This window comes from Diabrotica undecimpunctata, chromosome 6 (assembly GCF_040954645.1).
Source record: "Diabrotica undecimpunctata isolate CICGRU chromosome 6, icDiaUnde3, whole genome shotgun sequence".
Lineage (NCBI taxonomy): Eukaryota > Metazoa > Arthropoda > Insecta > Coleoptera > Chrysomelidae > Diabrotica > Diabrotica undecimpunctata.
The window spans coordinates 154966120-154993431 of NC_092808.1; the positions used below are offsets into that span (position 1 = coordinate 154966120).

Below are 27312 nucleotides of genomic sequence, written 5' to 3' on the forward strand. Positions count from 1 at the left end.
ACCCTTTAAAGAGTTGAATATAATTAGGAACTCGCGTCAGACTCGACCAGTTGATTGCAAGATTGAACCGATTAGAGAAAAAACTGACCAGTTATCTACTGAAAAAGTGGCAAATCTCAAGAGTTAGCTTCAATTTGTCAAGCAACCCTGTAAATGGTATTATAATGCGATTATTACCGAAAATTATCAGAACAATAACTAATAAATTCACCGCGGCTCTAACGAAAGTGACGAAATTATCTTTAAAAATTGCTCGCGTAAGTTAGAACAAACAAAGCACTTAGGGTATAAACTAAACACAACGGAAATTAAGACGTAAATTAATTTGAAAACGCAATATCGGGCGGTTTGAACAAAGAAATATCGAAGAATTTTGCGCCTGTGACAAACAAACAATAAAATGATTTATTATCGACGGCGGTGACCTAAAAAGAACGAAAGATTATTTGGGTTTTAAATTGAAGGATTTCGTATCCTTCAATTCTAAGAAACATTGAAAAAATTCTTCGTTATTATAATGCATATATAAGGGGATTTCAATTAACACATATACGAGGGAATTCCAATAAATTAGTATCTATTCAGCTCGTTTATTTTATTTTATTCACCTTTAAAAAAAACTAGTAGTTATAGTAAAAAAATTTCAATGGATAAAGGAGGTAAGTGTAGTTTTTTCAAAAGTTTGGGTTTTTAAAACAAAAAGCGAATTAACAAAGTTGCACACATAGAATGGACCATTAATATCTACTCACCGAAAACATTTAAAACAAAACGCACAATTACATAATGCAACTTCAACATGTTTAAAAATTAAAACTTTAATCTGCTTTTTCTCCATTGTATAATTTTGTTAGTTACCTCCTTTATCCACTCGAGTCTTCAATTGTTTCCCGGTATTTGTAGATATAATATTTTAAAAGCCTTTGTTTTTGTTTCACTGGAAAGGCCAAAAGTCGACAGGTAGTTATTGTATTTAGAAAGTATGAGATAAAAACCGTAATCACTTTCAAAGAAAGTTGTTTAGAAGCGATGCTTCGGTTTTTCTGATATAAAACAAGAGGCGGGATATAGAAATTTTCTGATTGGTTAGTGAGTTTGGAATGGGAAAAGAGAGTGAATGTTTTGAAAGTTTGGAATAGAAAAGATTATTATTATGTGGCGGTCATCCGAACGAGGCAGTTGAAGTTTTGTGTAGTCAGTTAAGAAGCAAGTGCCAGTAGTGTTAATAATTAGAAGTGAGTGGCTGAAAGGTGGAACGAGAGATAGATCAAAGTTGAGAAGTCGAATACCTGCTGGATTCTATAAAGTCCAAGTGAGTAAGTCACAAAAAAACCATAACTATAAAAAATATTTGCGACACCAAGTAAAAGTAATATTACTTGGTTCTCAGGAGATTGTTAGTATATGAAAGAGAGGAGAGAATTTTGGAGTTTGTTGAACGAGTACTGGTAAAAGAGGCCTGCTCGTATTTTTGGAGAAAGAGTTGCTGGTATGAACAATTTGGTGACACTTATAACGGAGAAGGCTTTGATTGGTAGCCTAACATAATCAACAAGGGGGAGCTGTTCTGGTCGAAAGAAGACATCGTCGTGTGTGAATTAAAAGGTCAGTCAATAATTTTTATGACAGAATTTTTTTTGTATGTTTCAAATAAAAGATTCTATACCATCAGAAGAACAAAAATTATCGCTATTTTAAGATACCATAAATTTTTTAACTAAAAGAAGTGCATAATCAGCATAATCAGTTTTATTTTTATAATGATTGTATGTTCTCTCCATAGATCCTATAAACTCATAACTCTCTGACAACCGGCAAATTTAAAGCAATTTAGAGACTTTTCTGTGGACAGAACTATCCCTTCCAAGAATGTGAATCAAACTCTTATTTAAATTAAAGACATATTTTATAAATCTACATAATTATAATTTTAAAATGTTTTATATTTTCCATTAATATTATACATTTACATATAAAACAGAATCATGTTTTAGTTCTTCTAAACTTTTGTTACTTTTTATTCTTGTTCTATAGTTTCTGCATAAATTTTTCTTTGTAGTAAAATGTGTACAGTTGGTTTATATTTTAGGTTGCTTACAGAATAAGAACAAAATGAAAATTATGAAAACACCTGAACATTCATCTCGTAAAGAAGATTTGGGTAGATACGTTGAAGAAAAAACATTAAATAAAAATATCAAAGTTCAAACTGGGAAAGGACCTTACACGTGTGCAATTTGTTTAAAACAATTTTCTCAGCGATTTAATCTTAAAATACATTCGAGAGTACATGCTGAAGAAAAACCTCACAAATGTGAAATTTGTTTAAAGCAGTTTACTCAAGCACAACATTTGAAATCGCATTTGGTGACTCACTCTGGAGAAAAACCACACAAATGTGAAATTTGTTTGAAACAGTTTATTGCCGCAAGTAAGTTGAAATCACATTTTAGAAGACACACTGGAGAAAAACCTTACAAGTGTGATATTTGCTTTAAACAGTATAGTGCAGCTGGTACTTTGAAATCACATATGATGACTCACACTGGAGAAAAGCCTTACAAGTGTGATATTTGCTTTAAACGGTTTGGTGCAGGTGGTACTTTGAAATCACATATGATGACTCACACTGGAGAAAAGCCTTACAAGTGTGATATTTGCTTTAAACGGTTTAGTGCAGGTGCTATTTTGAAATCACATATGATGACTCACACTGGCGAAAAACCTTACAAGTGTGATATTTGTTTAAAACAATTTGCTCAGCGAGTTAGTCTTAAAATACATTCGAGAATACATGCTGAAGAAAAACCCTACAAATGTGAAATTTGTTTAAGGCAGTTTACTCATCCCGGTACTTTGAAAACACATTTGATGACACACACAGGAGAAATGCCTTACAAGTGTGATCTTTGTTTTAAACAGTTTACTACAGCAAATCATTTAAAATTACATTTGATGACTCACACTGGAGAAAAGCCTTACAAGTGTGATATTTGTTTTAAACAGTTTAGTGCAGGTGGTACTTTGAAATTACATATGATGACTCACACTGGAAAAAAACCTTATAAGTGTGATATTTGTTTTAAGCAATTTAGTCAAGCACATCATTTGAAAGAACATTTGAGAATACACACTGGAGAAAAGCCTTATAAGTGTGATATTTGTTTGAAACAGTTCGTTCAAGCAACTCATTTGAAAAGACATTTGAGAACTCACACTGGCGAAAAACCTGTTTGTAAAAACTTGTTTTAGGCAATTTACTCGAGTAAGTTATTTGAAATCACATTTGATGGCACACACTGGAGAAAAGCCTTATCAGTGTGATATTTGTTTTAAACAATTTAGTCAAGCACAATGTTTGAAATCATAAGACACCCTATAGAAACAATCTATAAGTGTCAAATTTCGACGACATTAAAGAAAAGGCAGGGAGAAACTGGCACCAAATAGCTCAAGACAGGCGAACATGGAAAGCACAAGGTGGACCTATCTCCAAATGTAGTCCAGAACAGGCTTCTAAAAAAGAAGAGGAGAACATTTCTTAAATATTTAAACTTTACTCGTCGCATGCGGCGGGGGACCCAATCAATTGTCATTCATATTCAGTCAGTCATTAAATTTTTAAAATAATAAACTTTTTGCATATAATCATGCTTTTTACTACACCTTGAATATATATATATATATATATATATATATATATATATATATATATATATATATATATATATATATATATATATATATATATATACTTAAATGTTAATTTTTTAACTGAAAGAAGTGCATAATCAGTAACGAGTATTTACCTCTCTAGCTCTTATTACTGCTTGCATCCTTCTCGACATGCTTGCAAGTAAATTTTGGACATATCCTTGGGAAATTGCATTCCATTCATCCTGTGCATTAAGTCGAAGCTGGTCTGTCGTATTTGGAACGGGATTTCTTTGTCGTATGCGGAGTTTTAGGTAATCCTGCATGCGCTGTATTGGATTTAAATCCGGACTAAACGGTGGCCAATCCAATTTTCGAATTTGGACCTCATCAAGATAATTACTCATTATGGCAGCGGCATGTTGTCGAGGATTATCGTGCATTAACATGAATGTTTCATATCTAATGTAATCAACATATGGCAAAACATGATCTTGCAGGATGTTTTAAACGTAAGGGTCACTGGATAATAGTCCAATCATTTCCACAAATGCGGTACGTACCTCCCAACTAATACCTTCCCAATAAATTATACTCCAGTCACTGTGGAGGAAAAGAGGTCAATACCTCTAAATTTTTTATAACTGAATTGATTTTTCTAATAATTTGGAATTAGGCTTATCTTACCTCCCTCTTCAAAAGTTATATATGCGATAGGTGAGCTTTTTATTTTTAAGGGGTGAAATCACCCCTTATTGAAAATAATGAAAAAAAATTATATTAAAGCATTTTATGGATTTAAATCGTGTTAAATTAGGTAATTGAAATATTGTCAATTATATTAATGGATATTGTGTACATTCTCAACCCTTAAATAATCTTAAAAACCACCCCTTTTAATAAAAATAATTGTAAAAAATCGTTTAACAGGTTCAAACGCTTTTGTAGTGCATTTATATCATCTACAATGTAATTCTCTGCTTATATAAAATAACTTTGGTTGATTGCAACACTTTAACCCTTAAAAACTACCCCCTATGTCAAAATATATAAAAAAATCTTTTTAAACAACTTCAAAAGTTTTTAATGTACATTTATATTCAAAAATTCCTTTCTTATCAATAAAATATTTTTTGATTGGTTGCTTATTTTCAACCCTTAAAAACCACCTTTATGCTCACGAAACAAATTCCCCTTTGGTAAATGTCTAAATAAAAAAATTAAGTATACTCATGCTGTTTTTATTGTAAAAAATTATGCATGAAAATACTTTACATTAGAAAGTATACAAAATATATTTACAAAAATAAAAATGATTTACAATATATCAAATTATTCATTGTCTGAAGCGTCATTCTCGTCGTGTTCTAACTCCACCTCTTTGTCTATTGCAGGACAGTTTTGACAATTGTCGCCAGAGCATGTTCCACACGTAGCATTGCAAAATAGACCTAGTATACGACAGCCACACGCTGAGCCGCAACCCTTTTTTGCAATTGCAAAAAATCAGTTTCAATAGTTCTTCTGGTGCAGGTGAACTTTTCATTTTTATTGGTTGTAAAATATCATCACTCTTGAACCATCCCCAATCCGTTATATCAATCTCTTTGTTTCCAAGCCATACCTGAGTTTGTAAATAAACTCTTTTGATATGCTCATTCAGGGCACTTACAGTTGGTACAATGGATGATAATTTAACTGCACTATTTTTAGTTGTGGCTTTAATAAACGATTCGTATCGCATTTGTTCAAGTAATGATGAATAATCTTCGACCTTATTCATTTTGTCCATGTGGGTGTCTTTGGCAAGGCCATACACCAAAATTGTACAGTATCTTCCAGCTTCTAAAATGTCTTCGAGATCTGAAGTACTCCTGTCATTGGCACTCATTGGCGGCTTGCCCACGCAACTTCAAAGGAGTGTCGGTTCTCTGTGTTCGTTAGTTCTCTGAAGCAAATGTTCAGTTTAGAGGTGCCTATATTATATACATAACATATATGTATGTATGTATTATATACATATTTGTGTGAGTGTTAGTGTGTCTGTTACCAGTTTTTCGAATATACTTGAATAAAGCATTTATATATACAGAAAATAAGTTGATGCTCCAAAATTGCTCCAGTTAATTTGTAAGCTACAGTGTCCATTAAAAAAATATTTTGAAGGTAATTTCAAAAGCTACACGACTAAGTAGATTAAAATATGTTAAAATTCTTTCTTTTTAAATAGTAAAGGGCCAAAGTGCTGATTACAGGTGTGTCAGCCGCTGTATCTCAAACTTCAATTGGCTATATCTCTATTATTTTTCGAGCTACAACAAAAATAAAAAAATCAAAATTTTTGTTAAGAAAAAAACTACATTTTGGTATAGAACCATTTTTCACGTATCTCTTATAGTTTTAGATTTATTTTGAAAAAAATGTAAATTTTTAGATAATTAAAAAAAAGATTTTTTAATTTAAACATGATTTTTTCAAAAAATACGCATTTTAAACAGGCTAAACTTTTAAAACTTATAAATAACACTAAAATAAAATGAATTGTAGAAGATATACGTTTAATTTCAATTCTGATCGAAATAGTGTTACGTATATTGCTCGTTTTTTTTTTAAACGCTAGAGTAATTCAAATTCTTTCCTTCGTATTTCGCTTTGTTTTAATCGAAATGGCTTTTAACATAGCTCATTTTAAAGGTTTTTTCTAGCTCTTTAAAAAATGTTGTATGAGTTTTTATCAAAAAACATGCCCATTTTCCGATATTTGATGTTAAATGCATGGAGTATAGTATCCCAAAAACAAAAAGTCATCTTTAAACAATTATAAATCGCTTAGTATTGTACTTATAAAACTTAATAAAAAAAACATTCTCTTTGTTTTTTTATAAGCTTTATTTTTGCTCATTATAGATTTTTCAATAAAACGCTTTGTTTTTTAGTTATTCGTACAAAATCATTGGAAAACATGTTCTTTTTTGCGAAAAGTTTACTTTTTCAAGTGCGTATAACTCAAAAAGTATTAATTTAGCGAAAAAAATTTATATGACATTTTTTGTTTAAAATTTGATTCTATATCAATTCCCGGGGTTATTTTGAGTGTAAAAAGTTCAACCTCCTAGATGGGGTGCCAACCACCCCAGGGGTAGAAGCACACATCGGCACCATATAACTTATGTTTTTTGAGTAATTTACTACCCACTGTAAAAATTTCAGATAAATCGGTGCAGTTATAATAAAGGGAAAATGCCATAGTAACTGGACTATTATGCAACCGTCTCCAAAACTAACTGCCTGGGCGAGATTGCACCTGGCGAATCGTTATCCAACTCTTCTGTTAGTTATTTATTTTGAACTCAGTCTGAGTCCTTTTGTAAGTCAATAAATGAAAATTTGTCTTCTACTTAAACTATTTTTATCCATAGTGCCCTATGATATCTTATGTAACTATATGTTCATTAGTAATGTAGACACTGTGTAGTGCCCTTTAGAGTGTCGCCTTGTTTGGTTTTTTCTATTTTAATATATTCGTGGTATTCTATTTCATTTAACGTATCACACGCTAGAATCGGACCAATAACAAAGAAGATATGTTGTAATACCGTCTTAGCAATGCCGCAATTTGTGTTTTTTCTGTCTCAACATATTCGCTACCCTCTCTTGTTTCCAGTGATGTATCCTACGTCTCGATTCGACGAACTATTCTACACCCACCACAAAACGCTCAAAAAATAAGCAGAATGAACTTTAGCATTTTCTTATGGGATTTTACATGGAAAATAAAACAGAAACGATATAGCAGCGTTTTTACAGGTATAGCTTTTACTTAATTTTACTTAATTCTACGTAATTCTGTTTAACTTGATTTAATTTTATTCTATTCTATTTAATTTTATTTAATCTTATTTAGTTTTAATTTTATCTTATTTTCGTAAAGCGTTTACGTTTGTTGAACGTCATTTTATTTCTATAAAGATTGAATGTTCTCTACATAGATCCCATAAACCCATAACTCTGACAACAGGGCAAATTTAAAAGAATTTGAGATTTTTCTGTGGACAGAACTATCCCTTCCAAGAATGTGAATCAAACTCTTATTTAAATTGAAGCCATATTTTATAAATCTACATAATTATAATTTTAAAATGTTTTATATTTTCCATTAATATTATTCATTTACATATAAAACAGAATCATGTTTTAGTTCTTCTAAACTTTTGTTACTTTTTATTCTTGTTCTATAGTTTCTGCATAAATTTTTCTTTGTAGTAAAATGTGTACAGTTGGTTTATATTTTAGGTTGCTTACAGAATAAGAACAAAATGAAAATTATGACAACATCTGAACATTCATTTCGTAAAGAAGATTTTGGTAGATACGTTGAAGAAAAAACATTAAATAAAAATATCAAAGTTCAAACTGGGAAAGGACCTTACACGTGTGCAATTTGTTTAAAACAATTTTCTCGGCGATTTAATCTGAAAATACATTCGAGAGTGCATGCCGAAGAAAAACCTCACAAATGTGAAATTTGTTTCAAGCAGTTTACTCAAGTACAGACTTTGAAATCACATTTGATGGCTCACACAGGAGAAAAGCCTTACAAGTGTGATCTGTGTTTTAAACAGTTTACTGCAGCATGTAATTTGAAATCACATTTGATCACTCACACTGGACAAAAACCTTACAAGTGTGATATTTGTTTGAAACAGTTCGTTGAAGCAAAAAGTTTGAAATTACATTTGAGAACTCACACTGGCGAAAAACCTTACAAATGTGATAATTGTTTAAAACAATTTGCTCAGCGATCTAATCTTACAATACATTCGAGAGTACATGCTGAAGAAAAACCCCACAAATGTGAAATTTGTTTAAAGCAATTTACTCAAGCCGGTAATTTGAAATCACATTTGATGACTCACACAGGAGAAATGCCTTACAAGTGTGATCTTTGTTTTAAACAGTTTACTGCAGCATATAAATTGAAATCACATTTGATCACTCACACTGGAAAAAAACCTTACAAGTGTGATATTTGTTTGAAACAGTTCGTTCATGCAACTGATTTGAAATTACATTTGAGAACTCACACTGGCGAAAAACCTTACAAGTGTGATATTTGTTTTAGGCAATTTACTCGAGTATCTTATTTGAAATCACATTTGAGGATACACACTGGAGAAAAGCCTTATAAGTGTGATATTTGTTTTAAGCAATTTAGTCAAGCACATCATTTGAAATCACATTTGAAAAGACACCCTATAGAAACAGCTCTATAAGTGTGAAATTTGTTTTAGCATCATATACGATTTTAATATAAACATTGTAAGATCACAAAAAAGATGGATCGACGACATTAAAGAAAAGGCAGGGAGAAACTGGCACCAAATAGCTCAAGATAGGCGAACATGGAAAGGACAAGGTGGACCTATGTCCAAATGTAGTCCAGAACAGGCTTCTAAAAAAGAAGAGGAGAACATTTCTTAAATATTTAAACTTTACCCGTTGTATGCGTCGGGGGTCCATTCAATTGTCATTCATATTCAGTCAGTCATTCAATTTTTAAAATTATAAACTTTTTGCATGTAATCATGGTTTTTTACTACAACCTGTATATATATATATATATATATACACTTGCGATCATAAAATCCGGGTCATCTTGAAAATATCAAGTTTCTTAAAATATTTTTGCCTCTGGTGCAGTAATTACCTTTTTTTTGGCTAATGTATTATTTATTTGTCTGAATGTTTGTTTGTTTTGAAAGAAAAAAAAATGGTTTTTTATTGTTTTTATTGAAAAAAACAGAAAACAAATCAAATTGTTGATAAAACAGAAATACGAAAAAAAATTGAAAATACAGAACGTGGTAAAAAATCAGTGAAATTTCAATGACCAATATAGTGTATTGCCTCCCCTTGCTCTAATAACCTCTTGCAGACGACGGGCATACTCTCAATTTTTCTCCGGATTACATGTTGTGGTATGTTATTCCACTCTCTCACTAACAGATCCTTAAGCTCCTGTGCGTTGTTAGGAGGAGGTGTATGGGTTTGAATACGTTTTTCAAATCGTCCCAGAGATGTTCGATGGGATTCAGGTCCGGAGACCTAGCTGGCCAGGGTACCCTCGTAATTCCAACTTCGTCCAAGTATTACATACTGATCCTGGCAACATGCGGTCGCAGGTTGTCCTGCATAAAAACGGCGTTTTCTCCAAGCCCTGCCATGTTGAGCATAACATGTTCTTTCGGAATCTCCGTAATGTACCTTCGTGCAGTTAGGGACCCATTTTCGATGAAGGGTAATTCTGTGTGGAAGTCGGAAGATATACCTCCCCAAGCCATGACCGAGCCTCCACCAAATGGCATTCTTGGAGCAATGCAAGCTTGTGAAAATCGTTCACCGGTTCTCCTCCAAACTCTTACACGTCCATCGGATCCAGTTAGGCAGAAACGGGATTCATCTGAGAATAACACTTTGCTACAATCGTTAATTCCCCAATGCGCGTATTGTCGAGCAAAAGCTAGTCGTGCAACTCGAGGCACCCGGCGAAGTGGCGGTCCTCTAGCCATTACCCGAGAAGATAGTCAAGAAGAAAGAAGTCTTCTTCTGACTGTTGCAACACTAAAATTGCGATTTCGTACTTCCTCTAGACGATTTTGGTGCATAACCGCAGTTGAGGTCCGGTTTCGTAAAGCCTGAAACACAAGGAAACGGTCATCTAGTGCCTTGGTCGTTCTTCTTCGTCCAGAGCGAGGTCGCCTGGTTAGCAAACTTGCCTCCTGAAAGCGTTGAAGCACTCGTTGAACCGTAGAAAGGCTTACGCCAACAGTTCTTGCGACTTGCCGTTGAGTGTGACCGTCTTCCACAAGTGCAACAATTTGTGCCGTTTCAAACAGTCAAAGGCATTTTTGTCAAAAAATAAACAGTAATAATGGCACTAATAAACACTAATAGTGGCAATAATAAACGTTTGTCCGTTGAATTTGAACAGAAAGTCGAAGTACAAACGAGACATTTAAAACAAGCGGAGTTACAGGTAGCGTTCATTTTGGGAAGTGTGCACTTAACCGCGAAATCGGCACTATTGGAATTCTTTGTTACAAAGGAAACCGCAACAATTCTCAGAAACATGCATTAGTTTGTATTTGTGTTATTATTATTTACGATAAAGCTCGTTAAAAATGAAATATCGGTGATTTTCAAGGTGACCCGGATTTTATGATCGCGAGTGTATATATATATATATATATATATATATATATATATATATATATATATATATATATATATATATATATGTATATGTATATACTTAAATGCTAATTTAAATTGCTTAAACAAGCTTTGAAAGAAGTGCATAATCAGTAACGAGTATTTACCTCTCTAGCTCTTATTACTGCTTGCATCCTTCTCGGCATGCTTGCAAGTAAATTTTGGACATATCCTTGGGAAATTGCATTCCATTCATCCTATGCATCAGCGAAGCTGGTCTGTGGTATTTGGAACGGGATTTCTTTGTCGTATGCGGCGTTTTGGGTACTCCTACATGTACTGTATTGGATTTAAATCTGGGCTAAACGGTGGCCAATCCCATTTTCGAATTTGGACCTCAAGATAATTACTCACTATGGCAGCGGCATGTTGTCGAGGATTATCGTGCATTAACACGAATCTTTCACATCCAATGTAACCAACATATGGCAAAACATGATCTTGCAGGATGTTTTAAACGTAAGGGTCACCGGATATCCGTCCAATCACTTCCACAAATGCGGTACGTACCTCCTAACTAATACCTTCCCAAAGAATTATGCAACCATCTCCAAAACTAACTGTCTGGGCGAGATTGCACCAGGCGAATCGTTCTCCAACTCTTCTGTAGATGTAATTTTGACCACCTGACTTCCACAATATCATTCTGTTCTCATCAGTGAAAAGAACATTTTTAGTTGTCGATATTGCACTGAATATGTGTTCTTGCAAATTCTAAACGACGACATTTATGATTTTTTAAGTTTTCTTCTTTTAATCTTCTTCTAACTGTATCTGAACTGACATTTAATTTAATTTAATAGCTCATTTCTGAGGTGCATGAACGATTTTGTGTAGAAATAAGAACCAAAAATCGGTCATCAATTACGTTTGTGCCCCTTGGGCGTCCTTGACCAGGCGTTCGTACAAAATTTCCTGTTTCGCGGTACCTTTTTAAAGTATTCGAAACTGTAGATTGACTTCTCCTGAGACGTCGTGCGAGATCTTTTTGAGCATATCCTTTCTATAACAAAATTACAATTTGTGCTACTTGGGCTTCATTGCAGTTGCAGTGTCGAATTAGTGGCATAATTGTTTTAAATTTAACTGTTACCTGTAAAGTCAAAACAATATTTTTAATTAAACTTAAAATTAAACTAAAAATAACCGAATTATTATGATTTTTCTTTTGCGCGAAGGTTTTTTATGATGAAATGTACGAATGACACTAAACGCTGAATAAACGTCAAAATAATTTAAAATAGTTAAATAAATCAGCCTACTATATAAGTGTCATCAGTAATCTAAAATTATTTTGAAATAGTAGTGACTACAAAGAACAATTGAAAAATTACAAAATATTCGATATTTTTGTCCATGAGTTATATATATATATATATATATATATATATATATATATATATATATATATATATATATATATATATATATATATATATATATATATATATATAAATATGTAGATATACATACTCAAGTCGTTTGATTTGATGTGTCATATGCTAGTATTAGGCTAGTTGTTTATTTTGTAATCAGTCAGAGGCCCTTTTTAGGTCAATAAAGCGAAATTACATTATGCTTTATATATAAAGCAAATATGTCTATTATCATCCATAGTGTCATGTGATATGTCGTATGTTGTTCTACATTCATTAATAACGAAGACGATGTGTAGTGCCCTTTTGATAGGCTCTTCGTTTGTTTTTTATCTAAATATATTTGTTATCATCATCAGTGGTGCTACAGCTCTAGTTGAGCCTTGACCTTCCCCAGTCTTCGCCAGTCGTTTCTGTTCATCGCCAACCGTTGCCAATTTGCCGCGCCGATTTTCCTTGCGTCCTCGTCCACACCGTCCCTCCATCTCAGTCATGGTCTGCCTCTACTCCTATTTCCCACTGGGACCGATAATAGAGTTCGTCTGGGTGGGTAATTTTCATTTGCTCTTGACACATGTCCAGCCCATCTAAGCCTACCTATTTTTATGAAGGATATTACATCTCTACCATTTACTATTTTTTTATACTTCTCGTACAATTCGAAATTATATCGCCTTCTCCAAATACCATTCTCACAGAATGCGCCCATTATTCTTCTTAGTATCTTCCTTTCGAAGACGAGCAGAAGATTTGCGTCTGTTTTGGAGATGGTCCATGTTTCTGACCCATATGTCAGCACTGGTAGGATGAGTGTTCTATATATTATTAGTTTGGTTTTCTGGCTTAAATTTCTGTTTTTTAGCTGCTTGCTTAGTCCAAAATAACATTTGTTTGCTAGCAGTACCCTCCGTTTTACTTCTTCAGATGTGTCATTATCGTTTGTTATGAGAGAACCCAAATATGTAAACTTATTTACTACCTCAAAATTATATTGGTCTATACTGAAGTTTTCTTCGGCGTTTCTAGCTCTATCTCTGTTATTTGGAATAGATGCTAACATTTTGGTTTTTTCCTCGTTTATTTTAAGGCCCATAGTTTGTGCGGCTGTCAAGAAGGTGGAAGTCATCTCTTTAAGTCCTCGTGTAGTACGTGCGATCAAATCCAGATCGTCAGCGTAAGCCATAATCTGCGTTGATTTATTAAAGATTGTTCCCCTATTGTGTAACTCGGCATCTCTTATAGTCTTTTCTAACGCTATATTAAAGAGAAGGCACGCCAGCGCGTCTTCCTGCCGTAACCCTGCATATGTTTCAAACGCTTGTGACATATCGCCTTGTATTTGCACTCTGCAGATCACTTTACTCTATATTTGTTATATCCTCCCTTATATTTGCTATGTCGCATGTTAGGATTCGATCAGTTGTTTATTTTGAACTCAGCCTGAGTCCTTTTGTAAGTCAATAAATCTTAATTTGTCTTATACTTAAACTATTTTTATCCATAGTACCCTATGATATCTCATATCATAGGGTACTATGTTCATTAGTAATGTAGACACCGTGTAGTGCTTTTTAGAGGGTCGCCTTGTTTGGTTTTTTCTATCTTAATATATTCCTGATATTCTTCTATTTCATTTAACGTATCACACGCTCCAATCGGACCAATAACAAACGAGATATGATGTAATACCCTCTTAGCAATGCCGCAATGTGTGTTTTTCTGTGTCAACATATTCGCTACCCTCTCTTGTTTCCAGTGATGTATCCTACGTCACGATTCGACGAACTATTCTACACCCACCACAAAACGCTCTAAAAATAAGCACAATGAACTTTAGCATTTTCTTACGGGATTTTACATGGAAAATAAAGCAGAAACGATATATCAGCGTTTTTGCAGGTATAGCTTTTTCTTAATTTTACTTAATTCTGTTTAACTTGATTTAATTTTATTCTATTCTATTTACCTTTATTTAATTTTATTTAATCTTATTTAGTTTTAATTTTATCTTATTTTGGTAAAGCGTTTACGTTTGTTGAATGTCATTTTATTTCTATAAAGATTTTATGTTCTCTACATAGATCCTATAAACCCATAACTCTGACAACAGGGCAAATTTAAATCGATTTTGAGATTTTTCTGTGGACAGAACTATCCCTTCCAAGAATGTGAATCAAACTCTTATTTAAATTAAAGCCATATTTTAAATCTACATAATTATAATTTTAAAATGTTTTATATTTTCCATTAATATTATTCATTTACATATAAAACAGAATCATGTTTTAGTTCTTCTAAACTTTTGTTACTTTTTATTCTTATTCTATAGTTTCTGCATAAATTTTTCTTTGTAGTAAAATGTGTACAGTTGGTTTATATTTTAGGTTGCTTACAGAATAAGAACAAAATGAAAATTATGAAAACACCTGAACATTCATTTCGTAAAGAAGATTTTGGTAGATACGCTGAAGAAAAAACAATAAATAAAAATATGAAAGTTCAAACTGGGAAAGGACCTTACACGTGTGCAATTTGTTTAAAACAATTTTCTCGGCGATTTAATCTGAAAATACATTCGAGAGTACATGCCGAAGAAAAACCTCACAAATGTGAAATTTGTTTCAAGCAGTTTACTCAAGTACAGACTTTGAAATCACATTTGATGGCTCACACAGGAGAAAAGCCTTACAAGTGTGATCTGTGTTTTAAACAGTTTACTGCAGCATGTAATTTGAAATCACATTTGATCACTCACACTGGACAAAAACCTTACAAGTGTGATATTTGTTTGAAACAGTTCGTTGAAGCAAAAAGTTTGAAATTACATTTGAGAACTCACACTGGCGAAAAACCTTACAAATGTGATAATTGTTTAAAACAATTTGCTCAGCGATCTAATCTTAAAATACATTCGAGAGTACATGCTGAAGAAAAACCCCACAAATGTGAAATTTGTTTAAAGCAATTTACTCAAGCCGGTAATTTGAAATCACATTTGATGACTCACACAGGAGAAATGCCTTACAAGTGTGATCTTTGTTTTAAACAGTTTACTGCAGCATATAAATTGAAATCACATTTGATCTCTCACACTGGAAAAAAACCTTACAAGTGTGATATTTGTTTGAAACAGTTCGTTCATGCAACTGATTTGAAATTACATTTGAGAACTCACACTGGCGAAAAACCTTACAAGTGTGATATTTGTTTTAGGCAATTTACTCGAGTATCTTATTTGAAATCACATTTGAGGATACACACTGGAGAAAAGCCTTATAAGTGTGATATTTGTTTTAAGCAATTTAGTCAAGCACATCATTTGAAATCACATTTGAAAAGACACCCTATAGAAACAGCTCTATAAGTGTGAAATTTGTTTTAGCATCATATACGATTTTAATATAAACATTGTAAGATCTCAAAAAAGATGGATCGACGACATTAAAGAAAAGGCAGGGAGAAACTGGCACCAAATAGCTCAAGATAGGCGAACATGGAAAGGACAAGGTGGACCTATGTCCAAATGTAGTCCAGAACAGGCTTCTAAAAAAGAAGAGGAGAACATTTCTTAAATATTTAAACTTTACCCGTTGTATGCGTCGGGGGTCCATTCAATTGTCATTCATATTCAGTCAGTCATTCAATTTTTAAAATTATAAACTTTTTGCATGTAATCATGGTTTTTTACTACAACCTGTATATATATATATATATATATATATATATATATATATATATATATATACACTTGCGATCATAAAATCCGGGTCATCTTGAAAATATCAAGTTTCTTAAAATATTTTTGCCTCTGGTGCAGTAATTACCTTTTTTTTGGCTAATGTATTTTTTATTTGTCATCAATGTTTGTTTTGAAAGAAAAAAAATGGTTTTTTATTGTTTTTATTGAAAAAAACAGAAAACAAATCAAATTGTTGATAAAACAGAAATACGAAAAAAAATTGAAAATACAGAACGTGGTAAAAAATCAGTGAAATTTCAATGACCAATATAGTGTATTGCCTCCCCTTGCTCTAATAACCTCTTGCAGACGACGGGCATACTCTCAATTTTTCTCCGGATTACATGTTGTGGTATGTTATTCCACTCTCTCACTAACAGATCCTTAAGCTCCTGTGCGTTGTTAGGAGGAGGTGTATGGGTTTGAATACGTTTTTCAAATCGTCCCAGAGATGTTCGATGGGATTCAGGTCCGGAGACCTAGCTGGCCAGGGTACCCTCATAATTCCAACTTCGTCCAAGTATTACATACTGATCCTGGCAACATGCGGTCGCAGGTTGTCCTGCATAAAAACGGCGTTTTCTCCAAGCCCTGCCATGTTAAGCATAACATGTTCTTTCGGAATCTCCGTAATGTACCTTCGTGCAGTTAGGGACCCATTTTCGATGAAGGGTAATTCTGTGTGGAAGTCGGAAGATATACCTCCCCAAGCCATGACCGAGCCTCCACCAAATGGCATTCTTGGAGCAATGCAAGCTTGTGAAAATCGTTCACCGGTTCTCCTCCAAACTCTTACACGTCCATCGGATCCAGTTAGGCAGAAACGGGATTCATCTGAGAATAACACTTTGCTACAATCGTTAATTCCCCAATGCGCGTATTGTCGAGCAAAAGCTAGTCGTGCAACTCGAGGCACCCGGCGAAGTGGCGGTCCTCTAGCCATTACCCGAGAAGATAGTCAAGAAGAAAGAAGTCTTCTTCTGACTGTTGCAACACTAAAATTGCGATTTCGTACTTCCTCTAGACGATTTTGGTGCATAACCGCAGTTGAGGTCCGGTTTCGTAAAGCCTGAAACACAAGGAAACGGTCATCTAGTGCCTTGGTCGTTCTTCTTCGTCCAGAGCGAGGTCGCCTGGTTAGCAAACTTGCCTCCTGAAAGCGTTGAAGCACTCGTTGAACCGTAGAAAGGCTTACGCCAACAGTTCTTGCGACTTGTCGTTGAGTGTGACCGTCTTCCACAAATGCAACAATTTGTGCCGTTTCAAACAGTCAAAGGCATTTTTGTCAAAAAATAAACAGTAATAATGGCACTAATAAACACTAATAGTGGCAATAATAAACGTTTGTCCGTTGAATTTGAACAGAAAGTCGAAGTACAAACGAGACATTTAAAACAAGCGGAGTTACAGGTAGCGTTCATTTTGGGAAGTGTGCACTTAACCGCGAAATCGGCACTATTGGAATTCTTTGTTACAAAGGAAACCGCAACAATTCTCAGAAACATGCATTAGTTTGTATTTGTGTTATTATTATTTACGATAAAGCTCGTTAAAAATGAAATATCGGTGATTTTCAAAGTGACCCGGATTTTATGATCGCGAGTGTATATATATATATATATATATATATATATATATATATATATATATATATATATATATATATATATATATATATGTATATGTATATACTTAAATGCTAATTTAAATTGCTTAAACAAGCTTTGAAAGAAGTGCATAATCAGTAACGAGTATTTACCTCTCTAGCTCTTATTACTGCTTGCATCCTTCTCGGCATGCTTGCAAGTAAATTTTGGACATATCCTTGGGAAATTGCATTCCATTCATCCTATGCATCAGCGAAGCTGGTCTGTGGTATTTGGAACGGGATTTCTTTGTCGTATGCGGCGTTTTGGGTACTCCTACATGTACTGTATTGGATTTAAATCTGGGCTAAACGGTGGCCAATCCCATTTTCGAATTTGGACCTCATCAAGATAATTACTCACTATGGCAGCGGCATGTTGTCGAGGATTATCGTGCATTAACACGAATCTTTCACATCCAATGTAACCAACATATGGCAAAACATGATCTTGCAGGATGTTTTAAACGTAAGGGTCACCGGATATCCGTCCAATCACTTCCACAAATGCGGTACGTACCTCCTAACTAATACCTTCCCAAAGAATTATGCAACCATCTCCAAAACTAACTGTCTGGGCGAGATTGCACCAGGCGAATCGTTCTCCAACTCTTCTGTAGATGTAATTTTGACCACCTGACTTCCACAATATCATTCTGTTCTCATCAGTGAAAAGAACATTTTTAGTTGTCGATATTGCACTGAATATGTGTTCTTGCAAATTCTAAACGACGACATTTATGATTTTTTAAGTTTTCTTCTTTTAATCTTCTTCTAACTGTATCTGAACTGACATTTAATTTAATTTAATAGCTCATTTCTGAGGTGCATGAACGATTTTGTGTAGAAATAAGAACCAAAAATCGGTCATCAATTACGTTTGTGCCCCTTGAGCGTCCTTGACCAGGCGTTCGTACAAAATTTCCTGTTTCGCGGTACCTTTTTAAAGTATTCGAAACTGTAGATTGACTTCTCCTGAGACGTCGTGCGAGATCTTTTTGAGCATATCCTTTCTATAACAAAATTACAATTTGTGCTACTTGGGCTTCATTGCAGTTGCAGTGTCGAATTAGTGGCATAATTGTTTTAAATTTAACTGTTACCTGTAAAGTCAAAACAATATTTTTAATTAAACTTAAAATTAAACTAAAAATAACCGAATTATTATGATTTTTCTTTTGCGCGAAGGTTTTTTATGATAAAATATACGAATGACACTAAACGCTGAATAAACGTCAAAATAATTTAAAATAGTTAAATAAATCAGCCTACTATATAAGTATCATCAGTAATCTAAAATTATTTTGAAATAGTAGTGACTACAAAGAACAATTGAAAAATTACAAAATATTCGATATTTTTGTCCATGAGTTTATATATATATAAATATGTAGATATACATACTCACGTCGTTTGATTTGATGTGTCATATGCTAGTATTAGGCTAGTTGTTTATTTTGTAATCAGTCAGAGGCCCTTTTTAGGTCAATAAAGCGAAATTACATTATGCTTTATATATAAAGCAAATATGTCTATTATCATCCATAGTGTCATGTGATATGTCGTATGTTGTTCTACATTCATTAATAACGAAGACGATGTGTAGTGCCCTTTTGATAGGCTCTTCGTTTGTTTTTTATCTAAATATATTTGTTATCATCATCAGTGGTGCTACAGCTCTAGTTGAGCCTTGACCTTCCCCAGTCTATTTCGCCAGTCGTTTCTGTTCATCGCCAACCGTTGCCAATTTGCCGCGCCGATTTTCCTTGCGTCCTCGTCCACACCGTCCCTCCATCTCAGTCGTGGTCTGCCTCTACTCCTATTTCCCACTGGGACCGATAATAGAGTTCGTCTGGGTGGGTAATTTTCATTTGCTCTTGACACATGTCCAGCCCATCTAAGCCTACCTATTTTTATGAAGGATATTACATCTCTACCATTTACTATTTTTTTATACTTCTCGTACAATTCGAAATTATATCGCCTTCTCCAAATACCATTCTCACAGAATGCGCCCATTATTCTTCTTAGTATCTTCCTTTCGAAGACGAGCAGAAGATTTGCGTCTGTTTTGGAGATGGTCCATGTTTCTGACCCATATGTCAGCACTGGTAGGATGAGTGTTCTATATATTATTAGTTTGGTTTTCTGGCTTAAATTTCTGTTTTTTAGCTGCTTGCTTAGTCCAAAATAACATTTGTTTGCTAGCAGTACCCTCCGTTTTACTTCTTCAGATGTGTCATTATCGTTTGTTATGAGAGAACCCAAATATGTAATATGTAAACTTATTTACTACCTCAAAATTATATTGGTCTATACTGAAGTTTTCTTCGGCGTTTCTAGCTCTATCTCTGTTATTTGGAATAGATGCTAACATTTTGGTTTTTTCCTCGTTTATTTTAAGGCCCATAGTTTGTGCGGCTGTCAAGAAGGTGGAAGTCATCTCTTTAAGTCCTCGTGTAGTACGTGCGATCAAATCCAGATCGTCAGCGTAAGTCATAATCTGCGTTGATTTATTAAAGATTGTTCCCCTATTGTGTAACTCGGCATCTCTTATAGTCTTTTCTAACGCTATATTAAAGAGAAGCCACGCCAGCGCGTCTTCCTGCCGTAACCCTGCATATGTTTCAAACGCTTGTGACATATCGCCTTGTATTTGCACTCTGCAGATCACTTTACTCTATATTTGTTATATCCTCCCTTATATTTGCTATGTCGCATGTTAGGATTCGATCAGTTGTTTATTTTGAACTCAGCCTGAGTCCTTTTGTAAGTCAATAAATCTTAATTTGTCTTATACTTAAACTATTTTTATCCATAGTGCCCTATGATATCTCATATGTAACTATATGTTCATTAGTAATGTAGACACCGTGTAGTGCTTTTTAGAGGGTCGCCTTGTTTGGTTTTTTCTATCTTAATATATTCCTGATATTCTTCTATTTCATTTAACGTATCACACGCTCCAATCGGACCAATAACAAACGAGATATGATGTAATACCCTCTTAGCAATGCCGCAATGTGTGTTTTTCTGTGTCAACATATTCGCTACCCTCTCTTGTTTCCAGTGATGTATCCTACGTCACGATTCGACGAACTATTCTACACCCACCATAAAACGCTCAAAAAATAAGCAGAATGAACTTTAGCATTTTCTTATGGGATTTTACATGGAAAATAAAACAGAAACGGTATATCAGCGTTTTTGCAAGTATAGCTTTTACTTAATTCTACGTAATTCTGTTTAACTTGATTTAATTTTATTCAATTCTATTTACCTTTATTTAATCTTATTTAGTTTTATTTTATTTTGGTAAAGCGTTGACGTTAGTTAAACGTCATTTTATTTTTATAATGATTTTATGTTTATCTTACCCAATGACATATAATAAATATATATTATGTCATTGATTTTACGTTACAATAATTACAGTAACATATAATTTAACAATTTTGCGAAAAAATTAATTACGGTAAAGTAGTGAAATTTCTGATTAACAATATTTGAATAATCAATTTGTAGAATGAATTAGCAATGCGTCAACCGTATCGTTTCAAAAACAAAATATGATTGAAATGTCAAATGTTGGTAGTTCAGATTTTTTTCCTAGGTGGCGTCTTTACCTTATTGGACAAATGGTGTTAAAAATGTTTCAAAACATCTCATGAGGATTTTCTTATTGCATCTTTAACTTTCTGTGATTTTTCCCCTCTTCATCTTTTGTCGGGACTCCGTAAGTGCCACGCGCCGTTTTTTTTATATTTATATTTAATATAGTATAAAAGAGAACGATGCTTTTGTTCTTTTATTACATTTATTTGTTCTAAAAAAACTTTTGTTACTTTTTATTCCTGTTCTATAGTTTCTGTATATTTTTTTCTATAAAGTAAAATATATACAGTTGGTTTATATTTTAGGTTGTTTGCAGAATAAGAATAAATTGAAAATTATGAAAACACCTGAACATTCATCTCTTAAAGAAGATTTGGGTAGATACGTTGAAGAAAAAACATTAAATAAAAATATAAAAGTCCAAACTGGGAAAGGACCTTACGCGTGTGCAATTTGTTTGAAACAGTTTACTGCCGCAAAGTATTTGAAATCACATTTTAGAAGACACACTGGAAAAAAACCTTACAAGTGTGGTATTTGTTTTAAGCAATTTACTCAAGCAATTCATTTGAAAGAACATTTGAGAATACACACTGGAGAAAAGCCTTACAAGTGTGATATTTGCTTTAAACAGTTTAGAGTAGAACGTGTTTTAAAATTACATTTGAAGACTCACACTGGAGAAAAACCTTACAAGTGTGGTATTTGTTTTAAGCACTTTACTCAATCAACTAATGTGAAATTACATTTGAGAATACACACTGGGGAAAAACCCTACAAGTGCGAAATTTGTTTCAAGCAGTTTACTACAGCGAGTCATTTGAAATTACATTTGAGAACACACACTGAAGAAAAGCTTTACAAGTGTGATATTTGTTTTAAGCAATTTACTCAAGCAATTAATTTAAAATCACATTTGAGAATACACACGGGAGAAAAACCTTACAAGTGTGATATTTGTTTTAAGCAATTTACTCAAGCAATTAATTTAAAATCACATTTGAGAATACACACGGGAGAAAAACCTTACAAGTGTGATATTTGCTTTAAACAGTTTACTGCAGCATGTACTTTGAAATCACATATGATGACTCACACTGGAGAAAAACCTTACAAGTGCGAAATTTGTTTCAAGCAGTTTATTACAGCGAGTCATTTGAAATTACATTTGAGAACACACACTGAAGAAAAGCTTTACAAGTGTGATATTTGTTTTAAGCAATTTACTCAAGCAATTAATTTAAAATCACATTTGAGAATACACACTGGAGAAAAACCTTACAAGTGTGGTATTTGTTTTAAGCACTTTACTCAATCAACTAATGTGAAATTACATTTGAGAATACACACTGGGGAAAAACCCTACAAGTGCGAAATTTGTTTCAAGCAGTTTACTACAGCGAGTCATTTGAAATTACATTTGAGAACACACACTGAAGAAAAGCTTTACAAGTGTGATATTTGTTTTAAGCAATTTACTCAAGCAATTAATTTAAAATCACATTTGAGAATACACACTGAAGAAAAGCTTTACAAGTGTGATATTTGTTTTAAGCAATTTACTCAAGCAATTAATTTAAAATCACATTTGAGAATACACACGGGAGAAAAACCCTACAAGTGCGAAATTTGTTTGAAGCAGTTTACTACAGCGTGTACTCTGAAATTACATTTTAGAACACACACTGAAGAAAAGCTTTACAAGTGTGATATTTGTTTTAAGCAATTTACTCAAGCAATTAATTTAAAATCACATTTGAGAATACACACTGAAGAAAAGCTTTACAAGTGTGATATTTGTTTTAAGCAATTTACTCAAGCAATTAATTTAAAATCACATTTGAGAATACACACTGGAGAAAAACCTTACAAGTGTGGTATTTGTTTTAAGCAATTTACTCAAGCAATTAATTTAAAATCACATTTGAGAATACACACTGGAGAAAAACCCTACAAGTGCGAAATTTGTTTGAAGCAGTTTACTACAGCGTGTACTCTGAAATTACATTTTAGAACACACACTGAAGAAAAGCTTTACAAGTGTGATATTTGTTTTAAGCAATTTACTCAAGCAATTAATTTAAAATCACATTTGAGAATACACACTGAAGAAAAGCTTTACAAGTGTGATATTTGTTTTAAGCAATTTACTCAAGCAATTAATTTAAAATCACATTTGAGAATACACACGGGAGAAAAACCCTACAAGTGCGAAATTTGTTTGAAGCAGTTTACTACAGCGTGTACTCTGAAATTACATTTTAGAACACACACTGAAGAAAAGCTTTACAAGTGTGATATTTGTTTTAAGCAATTTACTCAAGCAATTAATTTAAAATCACATTTGAGAATACACACTGGAGAAAAACCTTACAAGTGTGGTATTTGTTTTAAGCACTTTACTCAAGCAATTAATTTAAAATCACATTTGAGAATACACACTGGAGAAAAACCCTACAAGTGCGAAATTTGTTTGAAGCAGTTTACTACAGCGTGTACTCTGAAATTACATTTTAGAACACACACTGAAGAAAAGCTTTACAAGTGTGATATTTGTTTTAAGCAATTTACTCAAGCAATTAATTTAAAATCACATTTGAGAATACACACTGAAGAAAAGCTTTACAAGTGTGATATTTGTTTTAAGCAATTTACTCAAGCAATTAATTTAAAATCACATTTGAGAATACACACTGGAGAAAAACCTTACAAGTGTGGTATTTGTTTTAAGCAATTTACTCAAGCAATTAATTTAAAATCACATTTGAGAATACACACTGGAGAAAAACCCTACAAGTGCGAAATTTGTTTGAAGCAGTTTACTACAGCGTGTACTCTGAAATTACATTTTAGAACACACACTGAAGAAAAGCTTTACAAGTGTGATATTTGTTTTAAGCAATTTACTCAAGCAATTAATTTAAAATCACATTTGAGAATACACACTGGAGAAAAACCTTACAAGTGTGGTATTTGTTTTAAGCACTTTACTCAATCAACTAATGTGAAATTACATTTGAGAATACACACTGGGGAAAAACCCTACAAGTGCGAAATTTGTTTCAAGCAGTTTACTACAGCGAGTCATTTGAAATTACATTTGAGAACACACACTGAAGAAAAGCTTTACAAGTGTGATATTTGTTTTAAGCAATTTACTCAAGCAATTAATTTAAAATCACATTTGAGAATACACACTGAAGAAAAGCTTTACAAGTGTGATATTTGTTTTAAGCAATTTACTCAAGCAATTAATTTAAAATCACATTTGAGAATACACACGGGAGAAAAACCTTACAAGTGTGATATTTGCTTTAAACAGTTTACTGCAGCATGTACTTTGAAATCACATATGATGACTCACACTGGAGAAAAACCTTACAAGTGCGAAATTTGTTTCAAGCAGTTTATTACAGCGAGTCATTTGAAATTACATTTGAGAACACACACTGAAGAAAAGCTTTACAAGTGTGATATTTGTTTTAAGCAATTTACTCAAGCAATTAATTTAAAATCACATTTGAGAATACACACGGGAGAAAAACCTTACAAGTGTGATATTTGCTTTAAACAGTTTACTGCAGCATATACTTTGAAATCACATATGATGACTCACACTGGAGAAAAACCTTACAAGTGCGAAATTTGTTTTAAGCAATATACTCGAGCACAATATTTGAAATCGCATGTAAAAAGACACACTAGAGAAATAGCTCTATAAGTATGAAATTTGTTTTAAACAATTGCTATTTATCACATACGAGTTATATATAAAATTTCAATAAAGTTATAAAATAAAAATTTTTGCTTTTTTCATGTTTATTTACATTATCCTCCACCCCAATAAAAAAAACATTAAAAGTTCTCCAGATTTCTATTACGAACATTTTAGTACCAAAGTTGCTCGTTGATAACGAGTGATAGGTCATAGTCATCTTTTTGCGGTTTGCCGTTCGCCTAGTTCGTAAGAAAGTTTAATGTAGAGTACGAATTCGGGGGAAATTGTCTAAACTTTTTAAAACAAATAGGAGGCTGCGCCAGGAGTCTATCTCTCGTCTCTATACTGTTTAATCTGGCTCTCAAAAAAAAAAACGTATGTTACAGATCACAACCACCGGTTCAATATATAACAAATCGGTGTAAATCCTTGCCTATGCTGATATTAATAATGTTGGGAGACGCTGTAATGACGTAATCGAAGCAATTACCGAATTTGTATACTTGGGAGCGCTCGTTAATACTGAAAATATCGCTACCGCAGAATTTCCCATGGCACATGACAAAAGAGAGCGAAGAGAAGTGGACAAAGAGACTAATACGAATTTCAACCAAGAGCACATAAACGAGGCATAGAAAAACCACAACCACATGGACTACATTAAAAAAAAAAAAAGACGGAGAAGCTAACATCAACTAGCTCAATACAGACGAACATGGAAAACATAACGGGAGTCCTATGTAAGTAAGTGTATGTAAGTGTCTATACCAGTTTAGACTTCAATTGTGTCTATTATGTTTAGATCAATTTCCATTTCTCTCCGAATATCTTCGTTTTTCACTCAATCAAGTATATGTAAAACATCAAACCTAAGTTAAAATCAGACTAGGAAGCTCACAATTTTTATTTGAAAAATTTCATATTTTTCTTTAAATTTGATTATTAAAAATGTAAACCAATAAAGGTAACCAAACTCAACCCTGGTAAAAAGCAGTAATTTTCTATTAAAAGCAGGTAAGAATAAAATGTTCTATAATTAAAAATCAAAATTTTTATTTTTCTTAAGAAAACACATTTTTTATAACTACGGCAACACTGGTTAGAATTAACCTTCTTGAAACAGTTCACAGCCAATAACGTATATTATAGACCTCATGGTACAATGAATACACAAGGTATGATACATAATGTTCCAAAATCGGTTCGCTTTCGCGCATGACGTAGTCAAGATCGCTTATTCCCGCAACATTTGAATGTAGTTGTATAGGAAAGACTTTTAATTTTAAGTTTTTTTATATAATTTGGCTAATTTAATTATAGTAATTATAAAGAGATGATAAAATTATGTTATTATAATATTTATCCTTTATAAAACATAGATATCCTTTATAAGACAAGTTTTAATTATCTTTTATTACACGTAGGTACAGGTTAATTAACTTATACTCCAGAATATACAGAAAAGTGGTAATGGAGATACACAAAATTTGTACGTATATATACCTACTGAACTAAACACAAAATCAAAATAAATAATGACAAAGTCAACTTTATTTATATCGAATGAGCTAGCTGGCCATCGAATATGAGTGTAGTGAGGGCACACAATATTGCACATTTAAAATGACATCTTTTGTAATATTCACACATAAAATTATCTTAGTATTGTTTATAATAATGATAACATTGTATATTTTAATAATGATAGATGATGATGATAAAGATGCTAAATTGATTTCCTCCGAAACAGTTTTTATTGCAAATTGCATAGCAGGCTGAGGCTAGTTTCTTACTTAACAAATCGATATGAAAAAACCATTTAAGGTTTCATGACTAATAATTAATAAAAATAAAGATTTAGATTTACGTCGTTGACCTAGAAGTAGTAACAAGCTGCTCAACATACTTTTTGTCTCTTTGTGTTCGCCTCCTTGTACGCGTTTCTTTTGGTTGGTTAAAAGGGTAGCCGATGTTGATTTAGGCAAATAAAGACTAGGTACTGCCTCAGGTTTCAGTTTTAGACCCTTTTTAGGAACGTAATTTAAAAGTTCCTGTTGTAGATTTCTTTGGTAATCTTCAGTTTTAAAATGTGTAGAACAAATTCTTGCCGTATTACAATTAAAATTATCCTATCTACAACAAGATATAATCCACAGTTTTCTGGTCACACTATCTTTAGGAAATGTATGAAACCTAAAGATTTTATCTTCATTGTCACTATTGCAACAAGCAATTGCACAGCATACTTTGAAAAAGGTACAAAACCAGATATACAATGGCAAATAAAAACTTT

General features: G+C 33.0%; 1 protein-coding gene across 2 annotated transcripts in view; it reads left to right on the forward strand.

The window, feature by feature from the left end:
• LOC140444169 (uncharacterized) overlaps positions 1–25082 on the forward strand; it is a 38149-nt gene extending 13067 nt beyond the window's left edge. The window contains exon 3 of one of the 2 annotated variants that reach the window (XM_072535871.1): positions 21607–25082. In XM_072535871.1, the coding sequence (XP_072391972.1) occupies positions 21607–25022 (3416 nt within the window). In that variant the 3' untranslated portion in view covers positions 25023–25082. Of the gene's footprint in view, positions 1–2089; positions 3636–21606 lie in introns of those variants that run through there. The other variant, XM_072535872.1, reaches the window with a different exon arrangement.
• Positions 25083–27312: the final 2230 nt, after the last annotated feature.